This window comes from Palaemon carinicauda, chromosome 26 (genome assembly GCF_036898095.1).
Source record: "Palaemon carinicauda isolate YSFRI2023 chromosome 26, ASM3689809v2, whole genome shotgun sequence".
Lineage (NCBI taxonomy): Eukaryota > Metazoa > Arthropoda > Malacostraca > Decapoda > Palaemonidae > Palaemon > Palaemon carinicauda.
Genome location: NC_090750.1, coordinates 85,383,340 through 85,406,665, shown reverse-complemented (window position 1 = coordinate 85,406,665; position 23,326 = coordinate 85,383,340). Strand labels below are relative to the sequence as shown.

The following is a 23,326-nucleotide window of genomic DNA, read 5'->3' as shown; positions in this document are numbered from 1 at the left end:
TTTCTTCTATTTTATTGATCTCTTCTGGGGATAAAAGGATGTCTTATAGGGTCTATGACTTCTATATCAAAGTCTTCAATTCTGGAACCCAGATTTTTTATATCAAAGTCTTCAGTTACTGGAACCCAGATTTTTGAAAAATATGATAGGAATCTGGGGTAGAACAGGTCAGGAGTTCAGTGACATTATCCACATCTTAACTTCCTGCTCTAGAAAAAACGCTTGTGATCAACCTGTATATTTTGTGATCTATGGTGAGAATACAGATTAGTGGACTACCAAATAATTTTTTCAAAACATTGTTTAAAAAAAAATCTTGTTTGTTCTTGAAATTTTGGACTCTAAACCAATGGGAATGCATGTTTGTTCCTACACGACCTACAAATTCTCGTTCTTTAATTAGGGAGATTACTTCAGCGCGAGCTGGAATCAGTTGTTAAACTTGGAACTGATGAAGGTGTGGGGCCCTCTCCAGTAGGAGAGTCTTCACTTTACTTCGATCGCTTTATGTCAAACTTATTAATTTTCTTCATTATCTCAGGAAGTGAATGTTGGTTGTTAATTGTGGAATGGAAACGAGGAGCTTGTAGCCGAGGGAGGGGTGGAATCGGCAACTGGTTGGCTGTAGACATACACTCCCTCCATGCTATGGGGGCATGACTGCATTGGTCCCAGAGGAGTACGCTGCAGGTGTGAGCTTCCCAATCATCGTCAGTGAGTTTTCAGATTAGCATGCGTGGGGAACCCCTAATGTTCTCTGCTTTGTGTGCGGCAGCGACCTTCATAGGTTAAATTCCTCGCCCTTGGCTGTCGGTCAGTCAGCGTGTTTCTGATGTCTCCAGATGTCCTCTACAGCTGTTCTACCAGGCTAAGAGGACTATCTTCTGAGATTTGTTTCATAAAATAGATATTTCTCACATAAGAATAGTTTTTGCACAGATCGGTGACCTCCTCGTTTTTCTTTGCCGAGAGAAACCACTCATAGTTGAGGCTGTCAAAGGCTATAGATTGGCCTTGAGTGTGACCTTCTGATTGAAGGGTACAGACCTCTACACTTCCTGGGAGTTGTCTAGGCTCGTGAGGAGCTTTGAGCAAGCTGATCCACCCCAGGTTCTTGTGTCCCCGGGATGGGATGTGACTGTGGCTGTCAGGACTCTTACACATATTCCATTCGAACCTTTGTGGAGGTTGCTAAGCAGAGTTCTGGCTCTTAAGTCTGTCCTTAACATCAACAAAAAGAGGTGGCGAGTACACACACACACTTTTATTCACCTACGTTGAGAGGGTAGGTCTCCTTCAGATTTGGGCTGGATTTGCGCCAAAACCCAGAGCCCTGCGGACTACTTTCTTAGGTTCAAGTCCTTTTCCATCCCCTCCCTTCGGGAGTAGTTGGGTGATGATTTAGAGTAGGGCGCTGCAGTGCTATCCAAAAGGGGTCCAACACCCCAGGCCTGAGGGTCAGAGTCTTTTTCATCAGCAATGGTGGCTTCATGACATGATTCTTTAAGTTTAAAGCAGTATTTCTCCCCATACTCCTGTAATGAGGAGGAAGAGGGTGGATCCTATACCAACCCATTAATCTTTGCTTGGTATTTGTTTCCAACTGACATCCCCTCTGTAGAAAAGATATCTTTAGTTTTGGTTGCATACTGTACATGTATGCATATATAACTCGGGTCCTATGGGTCTTTCATCCATATGAAAGGTGTGGTCTTTCAGTAGCGTCTCAATAGATGAAGCGTTGATCACTTCCAGGGAAGAAATTAAACCTTCCAGTTTGGTTACAAGGGACTTCCAACCCACCAAGCCGTGAGTCTCCCTAATTAAAGGGTGGGGGTTTGTATCTCACGTCGGAATGAATTAAATTTTTTTGAAAGGTAATTGTCATTTTTACTAGCTATACAGACCTGAATCCTTTAATCCAACTTCCCTCCTCAGCCACCCCTCTCAGTCCTGGGCCGATGGTCAAAAGTGAAGACACTCTGACTGGAGAGGGTGCAGGGCAGTTGGATAACTGCTTGTTATCCAAGTTTAATGACTGATTCCAAATTCTCAGGAATTAAAGGAATCAGGTGTATATGGTTAGGAAAATATAGATTATTTTTAAAAAAAATTGTTATATAATTTAAGTGATTTGTAGATAATATTGTATATCTGCATACAATTTTCACTGATATTGTTTGTGAAAATTACATGGTGATTTGGAAAGGGTTTAAATGCAATACTATTTGAAGGTTTTCAATATTAAACTTACCCGATAATCATGTAGCTGTCAACTCTGTTGCCCGACAGAATTCTATGGAGGGATACGCCAGCTATCACAATACTAGAAGGGGGTGTTCTTACCAGCGCCACCTGTGGCCAGGTACTCAAGTACTTCTTGTTGACACCTCCTCAATTATTCCTCTGTCGTGCTTCTGACAAGACGTTCTGGGATACGCTTATGTTCTTGGAGTATTTTCACGACTTTGGTGAAGTATTTCTCTTTGATTTCGGCTGTCGCTTTACTGGAAACTTCTATTTTAGCTTAGTTAGCTTTTGGAATAATTTGATTATTTTTGGTGACGAAGAGAGTATGAACTCTCGTTCACCTTTCAATGGCCGACCCTTCCCTTAGACGGAAGTGTTGGTGTCTAAGAGAGTATAGACTCTCTTTCTTAATTTTGCTTAACAAAAGTTATAGATTTATTTTATATCTCTCCGCCTCTTATAGGCCTCTTCGATTAACTTCCTTTTATTATAAACTTATTAAAATTAATTTTTATATTTGTTTATATTCGACCTTCCTAATAGTAGGCGGTCTTTTCTTGGTACCGAAGTTAATTATCGTGAGCCCGTCATTTCGGTTTTACCTGTTAACATATTATGCTATTTTAAGGTCTTTGAAAGAATTTCTTTGATAGTCTCGTACTTTTTCAAAGTTGAACTAACGTTTTGTTTGTCTCGGCAGTTGTTGACGTTCAGAACGTTTCAACTTGCACTCTATCGTTACGATAGAGAAAGAATGTTCACGGTTTCACATTGCAGTAAAGAGTAACCGTTTCTAGCGTTTTGTTCATTCTTTCTTAACTTAATGGTTTTGATCCTAATAAGGAACTTTTCTTTTTGGGAAATATTTCAGTTTTTTCCTTTAACAATAATATGTTTTAACGATATATATGATTGGGCTCTTCTCTCAGGTTCTAAGTCAAGAGAGAGAGAGAGAGAGAGAGAGAGAGATAGAGACGGAGGGAGAAAGAGGATAAACGTTTCCCTCAAGCCTGCCAGGCGTACGAGTAACGTCGTTATCGTTTTGCTCTTATCCCTAGTCTCTTTAGGGGAAGAAACTAAACGTTTCTAGAGTGATCTAGTGTTTAGTCTCTTTCCAGCCACTGAATTTTCTTTCATTAGATTTTTCTGTTACATTGTAATTCTGTTTTCGCAATTACTAACTTTTGAGAAGGATAGAATTGCGTGTTTCAGGTACAAACCACTTAAAGTTTCGAGTTCAGTGAAATAAGTGCAAACAGAAATCAAAGTGATAAGTGATTAGCGCAAAGTATGTCAGTGTTATGCGTGAGGGTACTTTTGTGCGCGCCAGTCGTCCTCCCAGTCCGGGACCTCTTGCAAGCTCCCAAGCCCAGGGGAGAAGCAATGTCGAAGGGCATAAGGGTTCGGCAGGCCTTGATCGGCGCACAGAAGTATCCTCGGTGGTTGTGGGCGTGTCTTATCGAGACCGTCACTCCCACCCGCAGACGATTGAGCCCTTATTTTGCTCGTCTGCAGAAGAGATTTAGAGGAGAAAATAAAGGCAGAGTTACGCTGGTCTCAGGTCTCAAGACCTCTTAAACGTAAAGTCCAGACCTATGCCAGACGTACGAAGTAAAGTTCAACAACCCGGATGCAGTCATTGGGTTAGCTCTGTCTCTCCTCAGTCATCAGTTTGTCGGGCTGAGAGTGCGCCTACACTCCCCCCCCCCCCTATGCTCGCTCCGCCTGATCGCAGTACCACCTGCCAGGCGTACGATGTTGTGGATTCTACTACAGTCCATGCAAGCACAGCTTTCGGACCTGATGCGTGAGTGTCGTGCTGAGAGTGTTGCACCTCCTCCTCCTCCTGCACCGGTGGTGCACCAACCGCCTGCACCCGTTCAGCCTGTGCTGCACCCGCCTGCACCGGTGGTGCACCAACCGGCTGCACCCGTTCAGCCTGTGCTGCACCCGCCTGCACTCGCTGCACCCAGTCGCAGCACCATCTGCCAGGCGTACGATGTTGTAGACTCTACTACAGTCCATGCAAGCACAGCTTTCGGACCTGTTGTGTGAGTGTCGGGCTGAGAGTGTTGCACCTCCCCTGCACCCGTTCAGCCTGTGCTCAACCCGCCTGCACTCGCTGCACCCAGTCGCAGCACCATCTGCCAGGCGTACGATGTTGTAGACTCTACTACAGTCCATGCAAGCACAGCTTTCGGACCTGTTGTGTGAGTGTCGGGCTGAGAGTGTTGCACCTCCCCTGCACCCTTTCAGCCTGTGCTCAACCCGCCTGCACTCGCTGCACCCAGTCGCAGCACCATCTGCCAGGCGTACGATGTTGAACCTCTTTCTGTGTTCGCTGTTCCCAGTGTTGTTCAGCCTCAGCCTTCTTTAAGGCAACCTTCGGTTTGGGATCAGGAGGATTACCCCACTCTTCCTCCTCCTCCCCTGGCTGCTCCACCGGTGGTGCAACTCTCGGTGGAGGTACAACCTCTTCCACCTGTGAGTCAGTCTCCTCAGCTGCTACACCGAGCTCAACCCGTGCACCCTGATCCTGCGCCTCAGACACCTCTGCTTGCGGGAACTTTACCTTGTTCTGCGCAACCTCGGTCTCTTCACGCTCCACTCATACCACAGGAACAGGAACTTTCTGCACCTTCCACTGTTGTTGTTCCAGCTCGTTCTGACTCTGCTGTTCAGCATGCCTTACCTCCATTTTCTAACCATGGCAAAAATATGAATCATGAGTTATGAATGTAAGGTAAACATTATGTTGATTTTTAAACCCCATGCAAGCATGCATAAAGCACTCTAGCACTGGTCATGGAATTTCTGAGAAATGTTAAACGCCATGCACACGCTCTGCTTTCCTTACAGCAGGCTCTGCTTACAGCAGGCTCTGCTTACTACATGCTCAGCATTCAGCATGCTCTGCATTCAGCATGCTCTGCATTCAACATGCTCTGCATACAGCATGCTCTGCTTTCAGCATGCTATGCATACAACATGCTCTACATACAGCATGCTCTGCATACAACATGCTCTACATACAGCATGCTCTGCATACAGCATACTCTGCATTCATCATGCTCTGCATACCTTACCGCATGCTTCTCAACATATCTTGGGTTGTTGCCAACTCACTAGACTGTCAAGCAGTTTCATAACGTTGCCTTCTAGTCTGCTGCTTTTGCACCAGTGAACCCTCACTCAGAGAACTTAGCTTTTCTAGGATAAGGTCCCTGTAGATGAGAAAGTTCTTTTCTCCCTCCTTCTGATATTCCCTTGAGGACTCTGTCATTTGGAGGGAGCCTTTAGCTGCATAACCTCTTATGGACTTTTATTTAAGCATAACATGCTTACAGGGAAGGTAATGGTTCCACTTCAGCCGCTAATCCCGTCTGTTACCACACCTGCTCCCATAGACCTTGAGCTGTGTTGCATGACATGCAGTCCAAGCTTAGTCCTTGTTAGAGGATTTTTGTTTACGGAGTCAATGTGTCACGGGGAAGACGTTCAACAACCAACAGAAGGGACTTGTTGTGACGCAGTGCGGCAACCTCAGCAACCCGTTAAGGAGTTGTCTGTACGACCCAGATAGTCTAGACAGATTCGGGTTGTCACTGTACTTCCTCGCTTGCCCATGATTGTCAGTTTACAGACTGTGCAGCAGTATCATGATCTTGTGTCCGGCTCCGTCAGACGACTGGCTTTTAAGAGCTCCCACAAGTCGTCGCTGTCTGGAGATTTTCAAATGGACTATGGATCTGACCAAGGAACTGGGCCTCCTGGTCAATTTTGAGGAGTCTCAGCTCGTTCCATCCCAGACCATTGTTTCCTTGGGTATGGATCTTCAGAGTCGAGCTTTTTGGACTTGTCCGTCGGCCCCAAGGATCTTCCAAGCCCTAGAATGCATCCAGAGCATGCTGAGAAGGAACCGATGCTTAGTCAGGCAGGGGATGAGTCTAACAGGGACACTTTCATCGCTGGCCCTGTTCATCGAGTTAGGGAGACTCCACCTCCGCCCCCTTCAGTATCATCTAGCTGCTCACTGGATAAAGGACATGACGCTAGAGACGGGCTCAGTTCCTGTTTCCGAAGAGATGAGGTCTACTCTAACGTGGTGGAAGAACAGCATTCTTCTCAAGGAAGGTCTACCTTTGGCTGTTCAGACCCCCGACCACCGTCTCTTCTCGGACGCATCGGACACGGGCTGGGGTGCGACACTGGACGGACAGGAATGCTCGGGAACATGGAATCAGGAGCAAAGGACACTTCACATCTATTGCAAGGAGTTGTTGGCAGTTCATCTGGCCTTGATAAACTTCAAGTCCCTCCAGCTTACAAGGTGGTGGAGGTGAACTCCGACTACACCACAGCCTTGGCTTACATCTCCAAGCAGAGAGGGACTCATTCGAGGAAGTTGTTCAAGATCGCAAGGGACCTCCTCATTTGGTCAAAGATCGAAAGCTCACGCTGGTAACGAGGCTCATTCAGGGCGATATGAATGTCATGGCAGATCGCCTCAGCCGTAAGGGTCAGGTCTTCCCCACAGAGTGGACCCTTCACAAGAATGTTTGCAGCAGACTTTGGGCCCTGTGGGGTCTGCCAACCATAGTTCTATTCGCTACCTCGATGACCAAGAAGCTCCTCTTGTATTGTTCTCCGATTCCAGACCCAACAGCAGTTCGCGTGGATGCCTTTCTGCTGGATTGGTCCCATCTCAACCTGTATGCATTCCCGCCGTTCAAGATTGTCAACAGGGTACTTCAGAAGTTCGCCTCTCACAAAGGGACACGGTTGACGTTGGTTGCTCCCCTCTGACCCGCGAGAGAAGGGTTCACCGAGGTACTGCAATGGCTGGTCGACGTTTCCCAGGACTCTTCCTCCTAGAGTGGACCTTCTGCGTCAACCTCACGTAAAGAAGGTACACCCAAACCTCCACGCTCTTCGTCTGACTGCCTTCAGACTATCGAAAGTCTCTCAAGAACTGGAGGCTTTTCGAAGGAGGCAGCCAGAACGATTGCCAGAGCAAGGACGACATCCACTCTCAGAGTCTATCAGTCTTAATGGGAAGTCTTCCGAAGCTGGTGCAAGGCCAATGCAGTTTTCCTCAACCAGTACCACTGTAACCCAGATTGCTGACTTCCTGTTACATCTAAGGAACGTAAAATCCCTATCAGCTCCTACGATCAAGGGTTACAGAAGTATGTTGGCAGCGGTTTTCCGCCACAGAGGCTTGGATCTTTCCTCCAACAAAGATCTACAGGACCTCCTTAGGTCTTTTGAGACCTCAAAGGAACGTCGGTTGTCCACTCCAGGCTGGAATCTAGACGTGGTCCTAAGGTTCCTTATGTCATCAGGATTTGAACCGTTCCAATCAGCCTCTTTTAAGGACCTCACATTAGAAACTCTTTTCCTCGTGTGCTTAGCAACAGGTAAAAGAGTAAGTGAGATCCACGCCTTCAGCAGGAACATAGGTTTCACATCTGAAACGGCTACATGTTCCTTGCGGCTCGGTTTTTTTGGCTAAAACGAGCTTCCTTCCCGTCCTTGCCCTAAGTCGTTCGAGATCCCAAGCCTGTCCAACATGGTGGGGAACGAACTAGAGAGAGTACTTTGCCCTGTTAGAGCTCTTAAGTACTATTTAAGAAGGTCAAAACCATTACGAGGACAATCAGAAGCCTTATGGTGTGCTATCAAGAAGCCTTCTCTACCAATGTCTAAGAACTCAGTTTCTTACTACATCAGGCTTCTGATTAGAGAAGCAAATTCTCATCTGAAGGAAGAAGACCTTGCTTTGCTGAAGGTAAGGACACATGAAGTGAGAGCTGTGGCTACTTCAGTGGCCTTCAAACAGAACCGTTCTCTGCAGAGTGTTATGGATGCAACCTATTGGAGAAGCAAGTCAGTGTTCGCATCATTTTATCTCAAAGATGTCCAGTCTCTTTACGAGTACTGCTACACCCTGGGTCCATTCGTAGCAACGAATGCAGTAGTAGGCGAGGGCTCAGCCACTACATTCCCATAATTCCATAACTTTTTAACCTTTCTCTTGAATACTTTTTATGGGTTGTTCGGTCGGCTAAGAAGCCTTCCACATCCTTGTTGATTTGGCGGGTGGTCAATTCTTTCTTGAGAAGCGCCGAGGTTAAAGGTTGTGATGAGGTCCTTTAGTATGGGTTGCAGCCCTGTATACTTTAGCACCTTTGGGTTGATTCAGCCTCCAAGAGGAACGCTGCGCTCAGTAAGGAAGACGAACTTAAAAAAGAGACAGAGTAACGGTTCAATTCGACTTCCTTACCAGGTACTTATTATTTCATTGTTATTTGAGATAACTGTTATATGAAATATGGGATACTTAGCTATCCTTTAATCTTGTACACTGGTTTTCACCCACCCCCCTGGGTGTGAATCAGCTACATGATTATCGGGTAAGTTTAATATTGAAAAATGTTATTTTCATTAGTAAAATAAATTTTTGAATATACTTACCCGATAATCATGATTTAATTGACCCTCCCTTCCTCCCCATAGAGAACCAGTGGGACCGAGGAATAATTGAGGAGGTGTCAACAAGAAGTACTTGAGTACCTGGCCACAGGTGGCGCTGGTAAGAACACCCCCTTCTAGTATTGTGATAGCTGGCGTATCCCTCCATAGAATTCTGTCGGGCAACAGAGTTGACAGCTACATGATTATCGGGTAAGTATATTCAAAAATTTATTTTACTAATGAAAATAACATTTTCTAACTTTAGGGGAGGCAAAGCAGAGTATTTATAAGCATTCCATAATCAAGGCAAACATGAAATGTTAATAATGTTTATAAGATAAGATATGTCAAGTTGTTTTGAGTGTGACTTACTGTATTTAGAATTAGTTGAATTTCATCTCTCTCCCTCATATACCCACCTCCAATAGATTGTGGGAATAAGCATGATGACTACCAAGTAAGATTCATTGATATAAGCTTAATTTTTATAATAAAATTTATTATTTCAATACTTACCTGATAGCCATGTATATCCCTCCCTCTTCACTTTTAGTGATCTTAAGGGATTAGTGTATGTACAGGACCCCAATGTATTTGATTATGTAAAGTACTGGTTAATTTTCCTCCTGACTAGGCAATATAGCAGAAGCAGGGAGAGGGAAAATTTTTCTATATTTTTATATAAAGGTTGGGAAGCTGTTGTCTACAATGATTAAAGCTCGTTATATACTGGGTGAGTATTGTAATAATTTATTTGATTAGAAATCCATATTCTTCAAATTACTTTTAGTTTTTTGTAGGTGTATGTGATTCTGTAATTTTACATTATAATTTAAGTTAGTCTGTTTATTGTGTCCTTTGGAATTTTGAAAAGCGCCCATTTTTGTGTGTTATGTCTTAGGTAATATAGCTGTGTTTGATCCATTTTATAGTAGAACATGTTACCTAAAATCCTTCTCCTACATACAGTACTGTCACTATGTTTCTTGATTTCACTGCTACTTCACTACTGCAACTATTACTTTTACTTCATCTAACAGATGTTTAATCGATTTTAGGACAGGGCTTCATTGGGCATGTAAGAGAGGAAACGTTAACACTGTCAGTTGGCTCATGGCAAATGGAGCTGACCCAAAAATAGAGAACAATCAGTCTCAAACACCAGCCCAGCTTACAACAAATACTCAGATTTTGCAGTTACTCGGTATGTAATTCAGATGTCTCCTAAGATCATTAGTGGAAGAGTTTTATTGCCTGCATCACCTTTGAAGTGCAGCCAATGGAGATTTGTTTCTTAGGGTTTTATATTGTCGATTCTCTTCTAGTAAAATGGAATAGTCTTACTGTGTATGTATTCTCTGGTGTGGCTCTGCTTTTACTGTATGTTTTTTGGCTCAACTTCTTGTACTTCTGTAAACTTTGGTCCTTTGCTACACATTTCTCACTATGATAGATTAGTTTGTGTTCACATCATCCCTTCCTAAGTAGTATTCACCAGTGCCTCATGCTTTGTGGATTGTGTTGCTTTCATTTAGTGAAATGTATTTTTAAGTTACTTTTAAGGATTTATTTGATTTTTCATCTTTCAAATAGCATTTTGTTCCATAGGTGCTTGCTTTTGAAGTTAGTGACCTTTTAGGCTTGTTTGATATAGATTTAATGTATGTTGATTTCAAGCACTAATTATAGTACTGTACAGTACCTTGATAATGGTGATTATAATAACAGTGCCATAATAATACTTGTACATGCTAATGGTATTATACTGTAATAGCAATGATAATGATGATAATGTTAGTACAGTAATATAGTATTGATAATGTCAGTAGTAATATATATGCTACTGCAAACTTTATATGTAAATTTGAGTTATATAGCATTATAACTTGAAATCATATAATGACACACTCTGGTTTTTGCAATTTAGTGCATCAGTATATCAGCATACAGTGCATGTCCCCCATTTGCATGAGTAATATATGATATTCAATGTCCACTGGGAAGGAAGCTCTATTCATTCATGGGTCATTTAGGTTGCCAGATGTTATTGGCATACATCAAGGATTGTGGAGTATGATTGCACTAAATCCACAAACAGTATTTGGTTGTCCAAAATACTATCCCTCTTAGTTATTCATTAGAAAATAGATGTCCAAATAAATATTCTAAATTTCCATACACTCAATCCAAATAGAAATTTTCAGTGTCTTAAGTGTTATTTGTCCCACCTTCAGTATCACAGTAAGCCAACTTTACTGTACATTGGCAACCTCGCTCTGAGAGTTCAACAACCTTTTGCCTTCCCACATAGGAGCTTATACTCAATCTGCCCAACTGGAAGAAATCAGCAGGCAAGAATCATTCAATGATTATTTTAAGAAATAATGTACTAAAGGAACAGTCAGGCCTATGTTGCTACGGCAGTCATACCCACTGAAATAACATACCCTGAAAATTTTTTTGTAAATAAAAACTGGAAGCCTATCAAACAAACTTAAAATATATGAATCACATATTAAAGGAATCTGCTAAAGAGTAAGGATCCTCCTTTCATTTTTACCAAGCAAGCATTGACAACATATGGCACGTGCAAAAGAAAGCCAAGAAAGAAGATTTTCCTACTTCTCTTACTCAGTGTTCTTTAAATCAATTGGAATCCAAGCAGCAAATGCTTAAACTCAAATATTTTCCCACTGAAAACACCTCTTCATATGCTGCTGTTACAGACCTTTTGGCATTGAAACCTCCAATGAACATTTCAGTCAAGCCAATTCTCAGAGGGGATTTGATTATCATCCCAATAGACAGACCTAACGTCAAACTTTTACAAGAAAAAACTTCATTTCAATTGCTAGACGTATCTGAAAAACTAAAGAAAGTCCTTTGCAATTACCCAGTCTCTCTACCACTTGATCCTATACCTCACTCTATATTGAGGTATCAATTTATTGCACAAATGGATTGCAAGAACCTAAGAGAAAAGTCATTGCCACTTTCAAAGGAAAAACTAAAAAAGAAACTACCCTAAGCATCTTGGTAATTAATCCCTTTAAAAACTTTGTTCCTGAGCCATTTAGATATTTCCAATGCCAAGGATTTGGGCACCAGCAAAATGATTGCCATAATCCCATCTGTGCTATGTACAGGAAGAGCCACCCTATACCAGGATCTGTCTTTTTCTCGGAAGGGATACATCTATCATTTAAGTCAACCAGATGTTCATTCAAGAGAACAAAGGAAAACCTAACTTCCCAAGATGTCCTAACTGCACACATTCCAATCATACATAGAACAGGAAATTCCCAGCAAGATATTCAAGAATTACAGTAAGGATAAAAAAATCACCTCCTAAAGTTTCAAGCCCACCCTTATATCCACAGCAGCGTTAAAAGCCACTTTAGCCTTGGAGAACTTGCATAGAAAAGGAAAAATTATTACAAGATCCCTACATTCCATGTCTTGAAACATTTTCCTCTCCAATATCCTTATTGCTTTTTGTAATTCAGTTACTTCTACACATCATACACCCCCTCATTTTTTAATTAGGAAGATTGTTTCAGCGTGAACTGGAATTGTTTGTTAAAGTTGGATGACAATAGGAAGTTATCCAACCAGTGAGGGTGTGGAGCGAGAAGCTCCGCCCCTTTTCCAGTCTGAAAGCTTTCACTTTTCTTTAGGCTGCTGTCGCATATGGATGTACTGACAGTGCCTCGCAAAATTCAGTAATTTTCTTTTACTTTGCAGGGAGTGAATGGTCGTTAGTTATTGAAGTTTGTATTTCCCGCGGGAAGGGTGAACGTTGCAACCAGTTCATGGAAAAACCGGCTGTGGATCCACGCTCCCTCTTTGCTTCTTGTAGGGGGTGTGACCATTTGCAGGCATCCTTGTGTCCTGAGTATTGGTAGGCATACTCCCTGAAGGGGAATAAGCAGGCATCGTGGTTGGACTGGGCAATGCCCAAGAAGATTCCGGTGAAGTCTTTCACTGCTTCTGTCTCCTTGTGGGGTCCGACTGCTGCTGCCAAGATTCGCATACGGCCCTTGATCGGTCCCTGGTGGGAGTATGCGGCAGACTTAGCAGCAGCACTCGAGGACATGTTCCAGCACCTCTGGGACCGCCTTGATATCTATGGTTTTTTTACTTTTTGCTTTTTTTAAAGGGTGATAAACAAAGTTTTATCATCCTTAAATCTAAAGTTGACTCTAGTAGTTGTGATATGGAGTAAAGCAGAATGATAACCAGACCTTCTGCCCCTACTGTTAGAGACTCCGAGAGGGCTTCCATCGTGGCACAACCTGTTTTGTCAGCCCCATCTGCAGTGGTTATACAAATCGGTGAAGTCTTTATTTACTGATACTTCTGGAAATCCTCTTCTAGTGTGTACCAACAAAGTGGGCCATCTTCTCTGGTTGCTGCCGTGGAAGTATTACTTCTCATCTTGGATCCTCTATTCATCTTGTAATGGATTTTCTAGCGTGCCTACAAAAGGGAAAACCTCAAAGTCTCAGTAGTACAAGTAAATGGGTATCTTTCAGCCTTGAGCCAGGCTCTGAGACTGAGAAGAGTGGATATTTCCTCCTCGCAGGAATTATTCTTTCTCATTAGAAGTATGGAACAGACCTGTCCCTCTTATGAGATTCCACTTCCAGCCTGGGATATGACCAAGATGTTGCTACCCTTAAAGAGAGGTCCATGTGAACTGTCGACACTAACCTCAGTTAAGGAGTTTACCCTAATAAATGGGTTTTCTCCTTGCTTTGCCTTAAGATAAGCACATATGTTAATTACATGGACTCTCGTATTTGTTCTATCACTCTAAGCACTGGAGACAGATCTATTTATCTTTGGTTTCCAACTTGGTAGAAAAACTCAAAATCAATCAATTACTAATTCAAGATTTCCAACATTTACAGTTTCTTCGCCTAGGAAAGTAGCTAATGATCCAGATGAATTACTTTGGTGTCCTGTAAAGGTGTTAAGGTGCTACCATAATGAGAACCTAGACTGCTAGACCTAGTTTACAGAATCTATTCTAAAGCACTGGTAAGATAAAAAGAGTCACCAAGAACATATACTCATTTTGGCTGCATGGGATTATCAATTGAGCATTACGCCCTAGATCCCCTGGCTCATCAAGCCAAGCTAAGGTGCATGCCAATGAGATCAGAGGAGTTAGTGTTACTCTAGCCTTCAAGAAAAATCTCTTGGTGGCTCAAATTTTAGACGCTTGAATATGGAAGCGCCAGGCCACATTTACTGTCCATTATTTGCAGGAATACATTCACAAGCCACTGAATACATTTTTACTGGGACCTATGATTGCTGCTCAGAAAATCTTTTACTGTGCTTAGCTCCTTTACAGGACTAAAAGTATCATATCTAAGATGACAGTTACGATCTAAGCCTAAGATAATAGTGAGTGTGTCTGGTCCCTTTCATCTCCTCTTCTCCATACTTGGGGTATAGTGGTTGGAACCCCAGAGAACTGGACAGACATTGATACAGATAAACACCACTGATACCTAGCAGCATTTCTATTTTTGTTGAAGTAGAAGTATTCATTCCACCATCTTCCTTACGAGGGGGAGGATGGATATGTATAGGCAAACTCATTGATTTGAATTTCCCGTACTTAACAGACTTGCTCGTCTAAGAGGGAGATTTTCTTGTACAACAGCCTTGGATGCTTGGGCCAGGTTCACAAGGTGTCTAGGATGCTACGCTTCTCACCCTATTAAGTCCGAGCATAGCTATTCTAGGATTTTAGTTAGCGAGTTTGATAATAGAGACTCCCACCCACCAAAGAATGAGTCTCGTATTAAAGGATGATGGTTTGTATTCGTGTAGGAACTAATCATATTTTAAAATTAATTTGTATTTTCCTTAACTATACAAGCTGGAGTCCTTTAACTTAACTTCCTACCTTCACCTTCCTCATAAAGTCCCAGATGCAAAGTGACTATTTAGTGTACTGGCAGAAAGACCTACCCTCCCTCCTGTTGGCTGCTAACTACGGGCTATTGCTGACACCTCATTGTAAGTTTTAGCTGCTGAGTTCCAACTGCACTTGAATGAATTCTCATATTAAAGGACTCAGGTTTGTATAGTTAAGAAAAACACAAAACACTTTTATAATTTGTAATATTTGTTTCCAACTGACCTCCCCTTTGGGGGAAAGGGATCTTCAATTTTGATCAGATACAGTACATGTACACTAGGTACATGTACAGCCTGGTTCCTATCAGTCTTTCATCCACATGAAAGATGAATAGAGGGTAGCCGTGGTCCTCACTTCGCTTCTCCACAGATCAAGCATTGATCACTTCCGGAGAAGAAAATTGAACCTTGCCTAATTAAAGGACGAGGGTTTGTATAACACATAGGAACAAATGACATATTTTTAAAGTACAGAAGATCCTCAACTTACAAATATTTGACTTACAAGTATTTGGATACACAAACACGACTTAAATCATAAATTTCAAATGTATAAAAACTTTGTATACTGTAATAAGATAAAGAAATGCTGTAATAATACAACATTATATCATTTACTACAGTAAGAAAAACAACATTTTCTATTAGCTGATAAATATTTCATATAAATGAGACTTTCTTGACTTTTGTAGCTAGAAAACATAGGCATGGGAGTCAGCTTAGGCTTACCATAGGCCAAAATGTAACAAAATTCTATTTACAAACACCTTCTTGGAACCTATTAAGTTTGTAAGTTGAGGATCTTCTGTACAGTAATTTGTATTTTTAAATATTTAACTTAGCCGGTGAATATATAATAGCTGCTGCTCCGGCGGCTCGACAGAAAACACACAAAAACTCGCGAGCGATCGCTATGAAGGTTGCGGGTGTGCCCACCAGCGCCAACTATCGGCCAGATACCGCATATGCATGTAAACAAGCCTCAATTCTTCTCTGTCGGTCTGATCGGCAAGACGTACCATTACTCGCTGTTAACCTGGAGTTTTTCAACAGACTTGGTGAAGTACTTCATTTTGGTTTGAGCTTTCGCAGTGCAGGTGTTTTATCTTCAACTTAAACTCTTGAACTCTTTTTTGGACAGATTTAATTGTTGATGACTTTGGATTGTTTTTTGGACTTTCTTTGATTTTTTCAAAATGGCTGACCCTTCTCCAATTCCTAGATTTCGTAAGTGTAATGCTAGGGATTGCAATAAAGCGTCTTCCAAAGGCCTCTCTCGACCCACATACTGTGTGTTCTAATTGTCGGGGTAAAACCTGTCAATTAGGAGATCGGTGTGAGGAGTGCGTGGGCCTTTCAGAATTCGATTGGCTCGAATATGACAAGTATTCTCGTAAGCTAGAGAGAGATAGGGTGAGGAGAAGTTCCTCTAGATCGTTAGAATTTTCCTCCTCCCATGCCCCTGAACCTAATCCTTCCCTTGTAGTAGTTGTGCCTGAACCCTCTACTAGCACTCAGGAACCATCAATGCGGGATATGTTACGTGCCATTCATGCTTTGGGCGAAAGAGTTGAGTCGTTAGCTACAGACCGTAATCAACTCATGGCTGATGTTAAAGAGTTAAAGTGTCAGAGTGCCACAGTGGAAAATCGTGGGAAAGTGATTAGTGCGCAAAGTGTTATCAGTGTTGCGACCGAGGGTTCGTCTGTTCGTGCCTGTCGTTCGCCTAGTCCGAGACCTCTTGCAAGCTCCCAAGCCCCAGGGAGAAGTAATGTCGTACGACTTATGGGTTCGAGAGGCTTTAATCAGCGAACAGACGTTCCCTCTATGGTTTCAGGCGTGTCTCATCAAGACCGCCCCTACCATAAGACGAGCGAGACGTTTTTCTCCTCGTCATCCGAAGGCTTTTCGCGTAAGAAACCTTGGAGCAAGGTTTCGAGGCCCTTAAAGCGAAAGTCAGTCCCTTCAGGACAGGTCCAGCGTCCTGGTTGTAGCCATTGGGACAGCTCTGACCCTATGCAGTCATCGGAAAACTGCTCGCCGCCTAAGCAGAAACGTAACACAGGCTCCGAGAGTCTTGGTGTAGGCAAGGTTTTGCAGTCACAGACGTTACCCTCGTCTCTTACCGCACCCATTCCCGTTGATCCTAAATGGGTTGTACTGTAAGACATGCAGATTAAGCTCGCCTCTCTTATGGAGGACTATTCTGCTGAAAAGGTTCACGATGATCCTCGCCGCTTAGCTGATCGAGATCCTGGCCGTCAGCCGCCCAAACGAGCCTTTGCTCGTCCTGTTGACGTTGGCGTTACTAAGTCACGTCAGTCACGTTTTGTAGAGCTTCACTCGATGCAGTCCCGTGTTGACTTTCAGCCGCATGTGGACGTTCAGCCGCTTCCTAATGCTCTTGTTGACGTTCAGGACGTTCGCCAACCAGCGAAGTTGACTTGTTTTGACGCTGAGCGTCAAGCACCGCAGTCAAGAGTTGTTTTGACTGCTCAGTCTAGGCAGTCAAGGCAGTCTCGAGTTGACGTCGAGCGTCCTCCCGCTCCTGTTATTGTTGACAGTCAGGCTGTTAAGCAGTTACATGACGTAGCGTCCTGGACTGCTACTGATGCACCAGTGCGTGTGGACTCTGCTTGTCAAGCATTGCCACCAAGGCAGGTCTCCCTTTTGCTTGTTACTCAGCAGTTGTCGGACGAAGATCCTTCAGATGAGGACGTTGCTGATCCTCATCATGATGATCATCCTTCAGATGTAGACGAACCTAAGACGGTTCCTCCTTCGATGGACTTTAAGAAGATCATGTTGATTTTCAAGGATCTTTTTCCCAATCACTTTGTTGCCGTTGCTCCTCGTTCGCCACCGTCTGAGTTTGCTCTAGGCTTACCTGCTACCAAGCCAGCCTTTACTAAGCTAGTGCTTTCTCGCTCTTCCAAGAGGGCTTTACGATTTTTAGGCGACTGATTGGATACCAGGAGGAGTTTGGGGAAGACGGCCTTTGCCTTCCCTCCTTCTAAGCTTGCATCTAGATCGAGCGTCTGGTATGACACGGGAGAAGTTCTCGGCTTGGGAGTCCCTGCCTCTGCCCAGGGTGACTTCTCAAGCCTCGTAGACTCTCCCCGTTGCTTGGCCATGAGACGCTCGAAGATTAGTTGGTCCTCCTCGGACCTTGACCATCTACTTAAAGGCGTAAACAGGGCCTTTGAAGTATTTAACTTTCTTGACTGGTCATTAGGAGCTTTAAGTAGGAAAATCTCGTCTGCCGACCAAGATGTTTCCTTACTTATCATGTCATGTATGGATAAAGCCATCCGCGATGGCTCCAATGAGCTCGCCTCCACCTTTACGTCGGGAGTCTTAAAGAAGCGAGAAACCCTTTGCTCTTTTCTTTCGGCAGGAGTTACTCCCTGTCAGAGATCAGAACTGCTCTTTGCTCCCTTATCAGCTTCCTTGTTTCCGCAACAACTGGTTAAGGATATAGCTTCTTTGCTTGTGCAGAAGGACACCCATGACTTGATGGCGTCCTCTGCTCGCAAAGGGGCTCCTTCTACATCCTTTGCTGTAAGACCCAGGATCGAGACTCCGGCATCCAGATTTATCCCGCCCTTTCGTGGCAGAGCTCCCAGCAGGGGAAGCGCTCGTGCCGAGGGAAAGAGAGGTAAGAAGAGAGGAGCCAAGTCCTCACGTGGCAGAGTCTGACTGCCCACAGCCTCAGACAGCGGTAGGGGCCAGATTGAAGAGCTTCTGGCAGGCCTGGGAGAAGAGGGGTGCAGACCAAGAGTCTGTTCGGTTGCTCAGAGAGGGGTACAAAATACCGTTTGTACGCAAACCTCCTCTAGTGACAACTCCCATAGACCTCTCTCCCAGGTACCGAGAGGAGTCAAAGAGACAAGCCCTAAACCAAGAAGTGTCTCTGTTGCTAGAGAAGGGAGCGGTGGTGAAAGTCTCGGACCTTCAATCACCGGGGTTTTACAACCGTCTCTTCTTAGTCCCAAAGCATACAGGAGGTTGGAGACCGGTGCTAGACGTCAGTGCGCTCAACGTTTTTGTTACGAAAACAAAGTTCACTATGGAGACCACGAAGTCCGTCTTAGCAGCGGTCAGAGAGGGAGACTGGATGGTCTCTCTCGACCTACGAGATGCGTACTTCCACATTCCTATACACCCGGATTCCCAACCTTTTCTGAGGTTTGTTTTCAGGAATGTGGTATACCAGTTTCGGGCCTGTGCTTTGGCCTCAGTCCTGCTCCTCTCGTGTTTACGAGGCTCATGAGGAATGTGGCAAAATTCCTCCATTTATCGGGAATCCGAGCCTCCCTGTACTTGGACGACTGGCTTCTCAGGGCATCGTCCAGTCATCGCTGTCTGCAGGATCTTCATTGGACGTTGGGTCTGACCAAGGAATTGGGACTTTTGGTCAACATAGAAAAGTCCCAACTGATCCCATCCCAGACTATTCTATATTTAGGGATGGAGATTCGCAGTCCAGTTTTTCGGGCTTTTCCGTCTGCCACCCGAATAGAGCAAGCCCTGCTCAAAGTCCAACTAATGCTGAAGAGAGAACGGTGTTCAGTCAGGAATTGGATGAGTCTCATAGGGACTCTATCATCCCTGGAGCAGTTTGTCTCGCTAGGGAGACTACACCTTCGGCCTCTCCAGTTCCATCTAGCCTCTCACTGGAACAAGGACAAGACGTTAGAGACGGTATCAATCCCGGTCTCCGAACCAGTAAAGGCATGCCTGAAATGGTGGAACAGCAATATCAGTCTGAGAGAGGGACTATCCCTAGCAGTCAAGAACCCAAACCACGTGTTGTTCTCAGACGCGTCGGATTTGGGTTGGGGTGCGACCCTGGACGGTCGGGAATGCTCAGGTCTGTGGGCCTCAAGTCAGAAGAGCATGCACATCAACGGCAAGGAGCTATTGGCAGTCCACTTGGCCTTGATGAAATTCGAAAGCCTCCTTCGAAACAAAGTGGTAGAGGTCAACTCAGACAATACCACAGCTTTGGCGTACATCTCCAAGCAAGGAGGCACACTCTCCCTCACGCTGTACGAGATCGCAAGGGACCTGCTCATTTGGTCAAGAAATCGAGGCATCTCCCTGTTAACGAGATTTATCCAGGGGGACTTGAACGTCTTGGCAGACTGTCTCAGTCGGAGGGGTCAGGTGATACCCACGGAATGGACCCTCCACAAGGACGTGTGCAAGAGTCTTTGGGCGACTTGGGGTCAACCCACCATAGACCTCTTTGCCACCTCGATGACCAAGAGGCTACCAATCTATTGCTCACCAGTCCCAGATCCAGAAGCAATACACATAGATGCATTTCTACTGGATTGGTCTCATCTGGACTTACATGCATTCCCACCATTCAAGATTGTCAACAAGGTACTGCAGAAGTTCGCCTCTCACGAAGGGACAAGGTTGACGTTGGTTGCTCCCCTCTGGCCCGCGAGAGAGTGGTTCACCGAGGTACTTCAATGGCTGGTAGACATTCCAAGAAGTCTTCCTCTAAGGGTAGATCTATTACGTCAGCCCCATGTAAAGAATGTTCATCAAAGCCTCCCCGCTCTTCGTCTGACTGCCTTCAGACTATCGAGAGACTCTCAAGAGCTCGAGGCTTTTCGAAGGAGGCAGCCAGTGCGATTGCAAGAGCGAGGAGAGCTTCTACCATCAGAGTATACCAGTCGAAGTGGGAAGTCTTTCGAGACTGGTGCAAGTCAGCATCTGTGTCCTCTTCCAGTACCTCTGTAGCCCAAATCGCAGATTTTCTTTTACATCTGAGAAATGTTCGCTCCCTCTCAGCTCCCACGATTAAGGGCTACAGGAGCATGTTGGCTTCGGTCTTTCGTCATAGAGGCTTAGATCTTTCCAACAATAAAGATCTCCAAGATCTCCTTAAGTCTTTCGAGACCTCTAAGGAACGTCGTTTGGTGACTCCTGGATGGAACTTAGACGTGGTCCTAAGGTTCCTCATGTCAGACAGGTTTGAGCCATTACATTCAGCCTCCCTGAAGGATCTCACCCTCAAGACGCTTTTCCTAGTGTGCTTGGCTTCGGCTAAAAGGGTCAGTGAACTTCATGCCTTCAGTAAGAACATCGGCTTTTCTACAGAAAAAGCCACATGTTCACTTCAACTTGGTTTCCTGGCCAAAAATGAACTGCCTTCTCGTCCTTGGCCTAAATCTTTTGATATACCTTGCTTATCAGAGATCGTAGGAAACGAACTTGAAAGAGTGCTGTGTCCAGTTAGAGCTCTTAAGTTCTACTTAGCCCGTACTAAGTCCTTACGAGGTGGATCTGAGGCATTATGGTGCTCAGTTAAGAAACCATCATTGCCTATGTCAAAGAATGCTTTGTCATATTTTATCAGATTTTTAATACGAGAGGCTCATTCTCACTTGAATGAGAAAGACCGATGCTTGCTTAAGGTTAAGACGCACGAAGTAAGAGCTATAGCAACTTCCGTGGCCTTTAAGCAAAATAGATCTCTGCAAAGTATTATGGACGCGACCTTTTGGAGAAGCAAGTCGGTATTCGCGTCATTTTACTTAAAAGATGTCCAGACTCTTTACGAGGACTGCTACACACTGGGTCCATTCGTTGCAGCGAGTGCAGTAGTGGGTGAGGGTTCTACCACTACATTACCCTAATTCCAATATCCTTTTAATCTGTCTCTTGAAATGTTTTTAATCTTGTTTTTGGGTTGTACGGAAGGCTAAGAAGCCTTTCGCATCCTGGTTGATTTGGCGGGTGGTCAAAGTCATTTCTTGAGAGCGCCCAGATTAGGGGTTTGATGAGGTCCTGTTGTATGGGTTGCAGCCCTTGATACTTCAGCTCCTGGGAGTCTTTCAGCATCCTAAGAGGATCGCTGGGCTTCGTGAGGAAGACAGACTAACAAGGCAGAGTAATCGTCTAAGTCAACTTCCTTACCAGGTACCTATATATTTGGGTTTTGTTATGTTATAACTGTCAAAAACTCTAAGCATATACGCTGTAAACTTAATTAACTCTGGTCTCTACCCACCACCATGGGTGTGAATCAGCTATTATATATTCACCGGCTAAGTTAAATATTTAAAAATGATATTTTAATTATAAAATAAATTTTTGAATATACTTACCCGGTGAATATATAAATTAAAGGCCCCCCCTTCCTCCCCGATAGAGACCCAGCGGGATGAGAAGAATTGAGGCTTGTTTACATGCATATGCGGTATCTGGCCGATAGTTGGCGCTGGTGGGCACACCCGCAACCTTCATAGCGATCGCTCGCGAGTTTTTGTGTGTTTTCTGTTGAGCCGCCGGAGCAGCAGCTATTATATATTCACCGGGTAAGTATATTCAAAAATTTATTTTATAATTAAAATATCATTTTTCCTAGCCATACAAACCTGAATCTTTTAATCCAGCCTCCCTCTTCAACCATCCCTCTCAGTCCTGAGCCTAAAAGTAAAAAAGTGAAGGTTCTCAGACTGGAAAGGAAGCGGGGATCCTCGCCCCACACCCTCCCCAGTTGGATGACCGTTAGTTATCCAACTTTTAACAACTGATTCCAGTTTGTTGTGAAACAATCTTCTTAATTAAGGACTTGGGTTTGTATAGTTAGGATGAATACAAATTATTTTTTTTGTCATTTTCTCCTCTTCAACTCATGTTCTACTTTTTCTCTGGGAAGCAAATGAATATTTATCTTTTATCCAAGAAATATTAATGTATTCTTTATTAAATACATTTTCCATCCAAAAATTTAGGGTTTTCTTTCCAAATTGAAAATTTAGTTCAATTAATTAATGATCAAATCAAGGCATTTCTAACTTTCTCCTGCTTTTAGGAAGCAGAGATAATTTTTTTATGGTTAGAAAGTCTCACCATTTGTGTATATGAGGATAGCTTGATATCAATTCCACATTTCAGCCTGCTCTCTTTCAGTAAAACAAAAATAATTTTTTGTAATGATGTACCTAACACATCTCAGACACACTTCCTGCTGTGCAGTTATGAGACTCAAATATATATATAATTAAGTTTTAGAACTTTCAGACACACTAGAAGCTCAATATTTTGGATTTTTATGGAGTTATTTAAAGGTTATTTAAGTTGGTCTTACCAGGTGGTCATCATGTTTATCGTGAAATTCTTGTGTAAAAGACTCCAAACGTGTTTTATCGTAAAAGTACGGTCGTTCCCATTTCTCGTAATCAATAATGATACCATGAGCATTAAGATTGCAACGCTTAGCTAACTAAATTCCACCTTTCTAGAAGAGCACCGCTTCCCGACCTGTTAAATGAAAAATTTAAAGAAGAATTCTCTCTCCCTTCCCTATATCCCCGCCTCTTCAAGGAAGTTATAGGTCCCCCGACGCCATCTATGAATCGGTATTGTAACATTTGTCAATGCACTTGTTCCACTGGTTTTAAAATACATTGATTTACACATTTTTCTTTGGATAGGCTTCTGTTAGAGGATAAAGACCATTTCCCCTTTTGTCTCATTCAGGGGCTAGCAATGGGATGTGAAGTGTAGATGTTTGGAATTTTCATATAAATTCAAAACATTAGAGAAAAGAAGAAAGTAAATCAGGAAAGTTTGGATCAAGATGAAATACATAGTGAATGTTGGTAGCAAAATATCATTTGTGTTCAAACTTTGAGTG

The 23,326-nt window shown here is 43.5% G+C and overlaps 1 protein-coding gene across 1 annotated transcript in view; it reads left to right on the top strand.

The window, feature by feature from the left end:
- LOC137619652 (ankyrin repeat domain-containing protein 40-like) overlaps window positions 1–23,326 on the top strand; it is a 71,063-nt gene that overhangs the window by 26,973 nt on the left and 20,764 nt on the right. Inside the window, exon 3 of the mRNA XM_068349880.1 lies at window positions 9,786–9,931. Coding sequence (XP_068205981.1) covers window positions 9,786–9,931 — 146 coding nt within the window. The remainder of the gene's footprint in view (window positions 1–9,785; window positions 9,932–23,326) is intronic.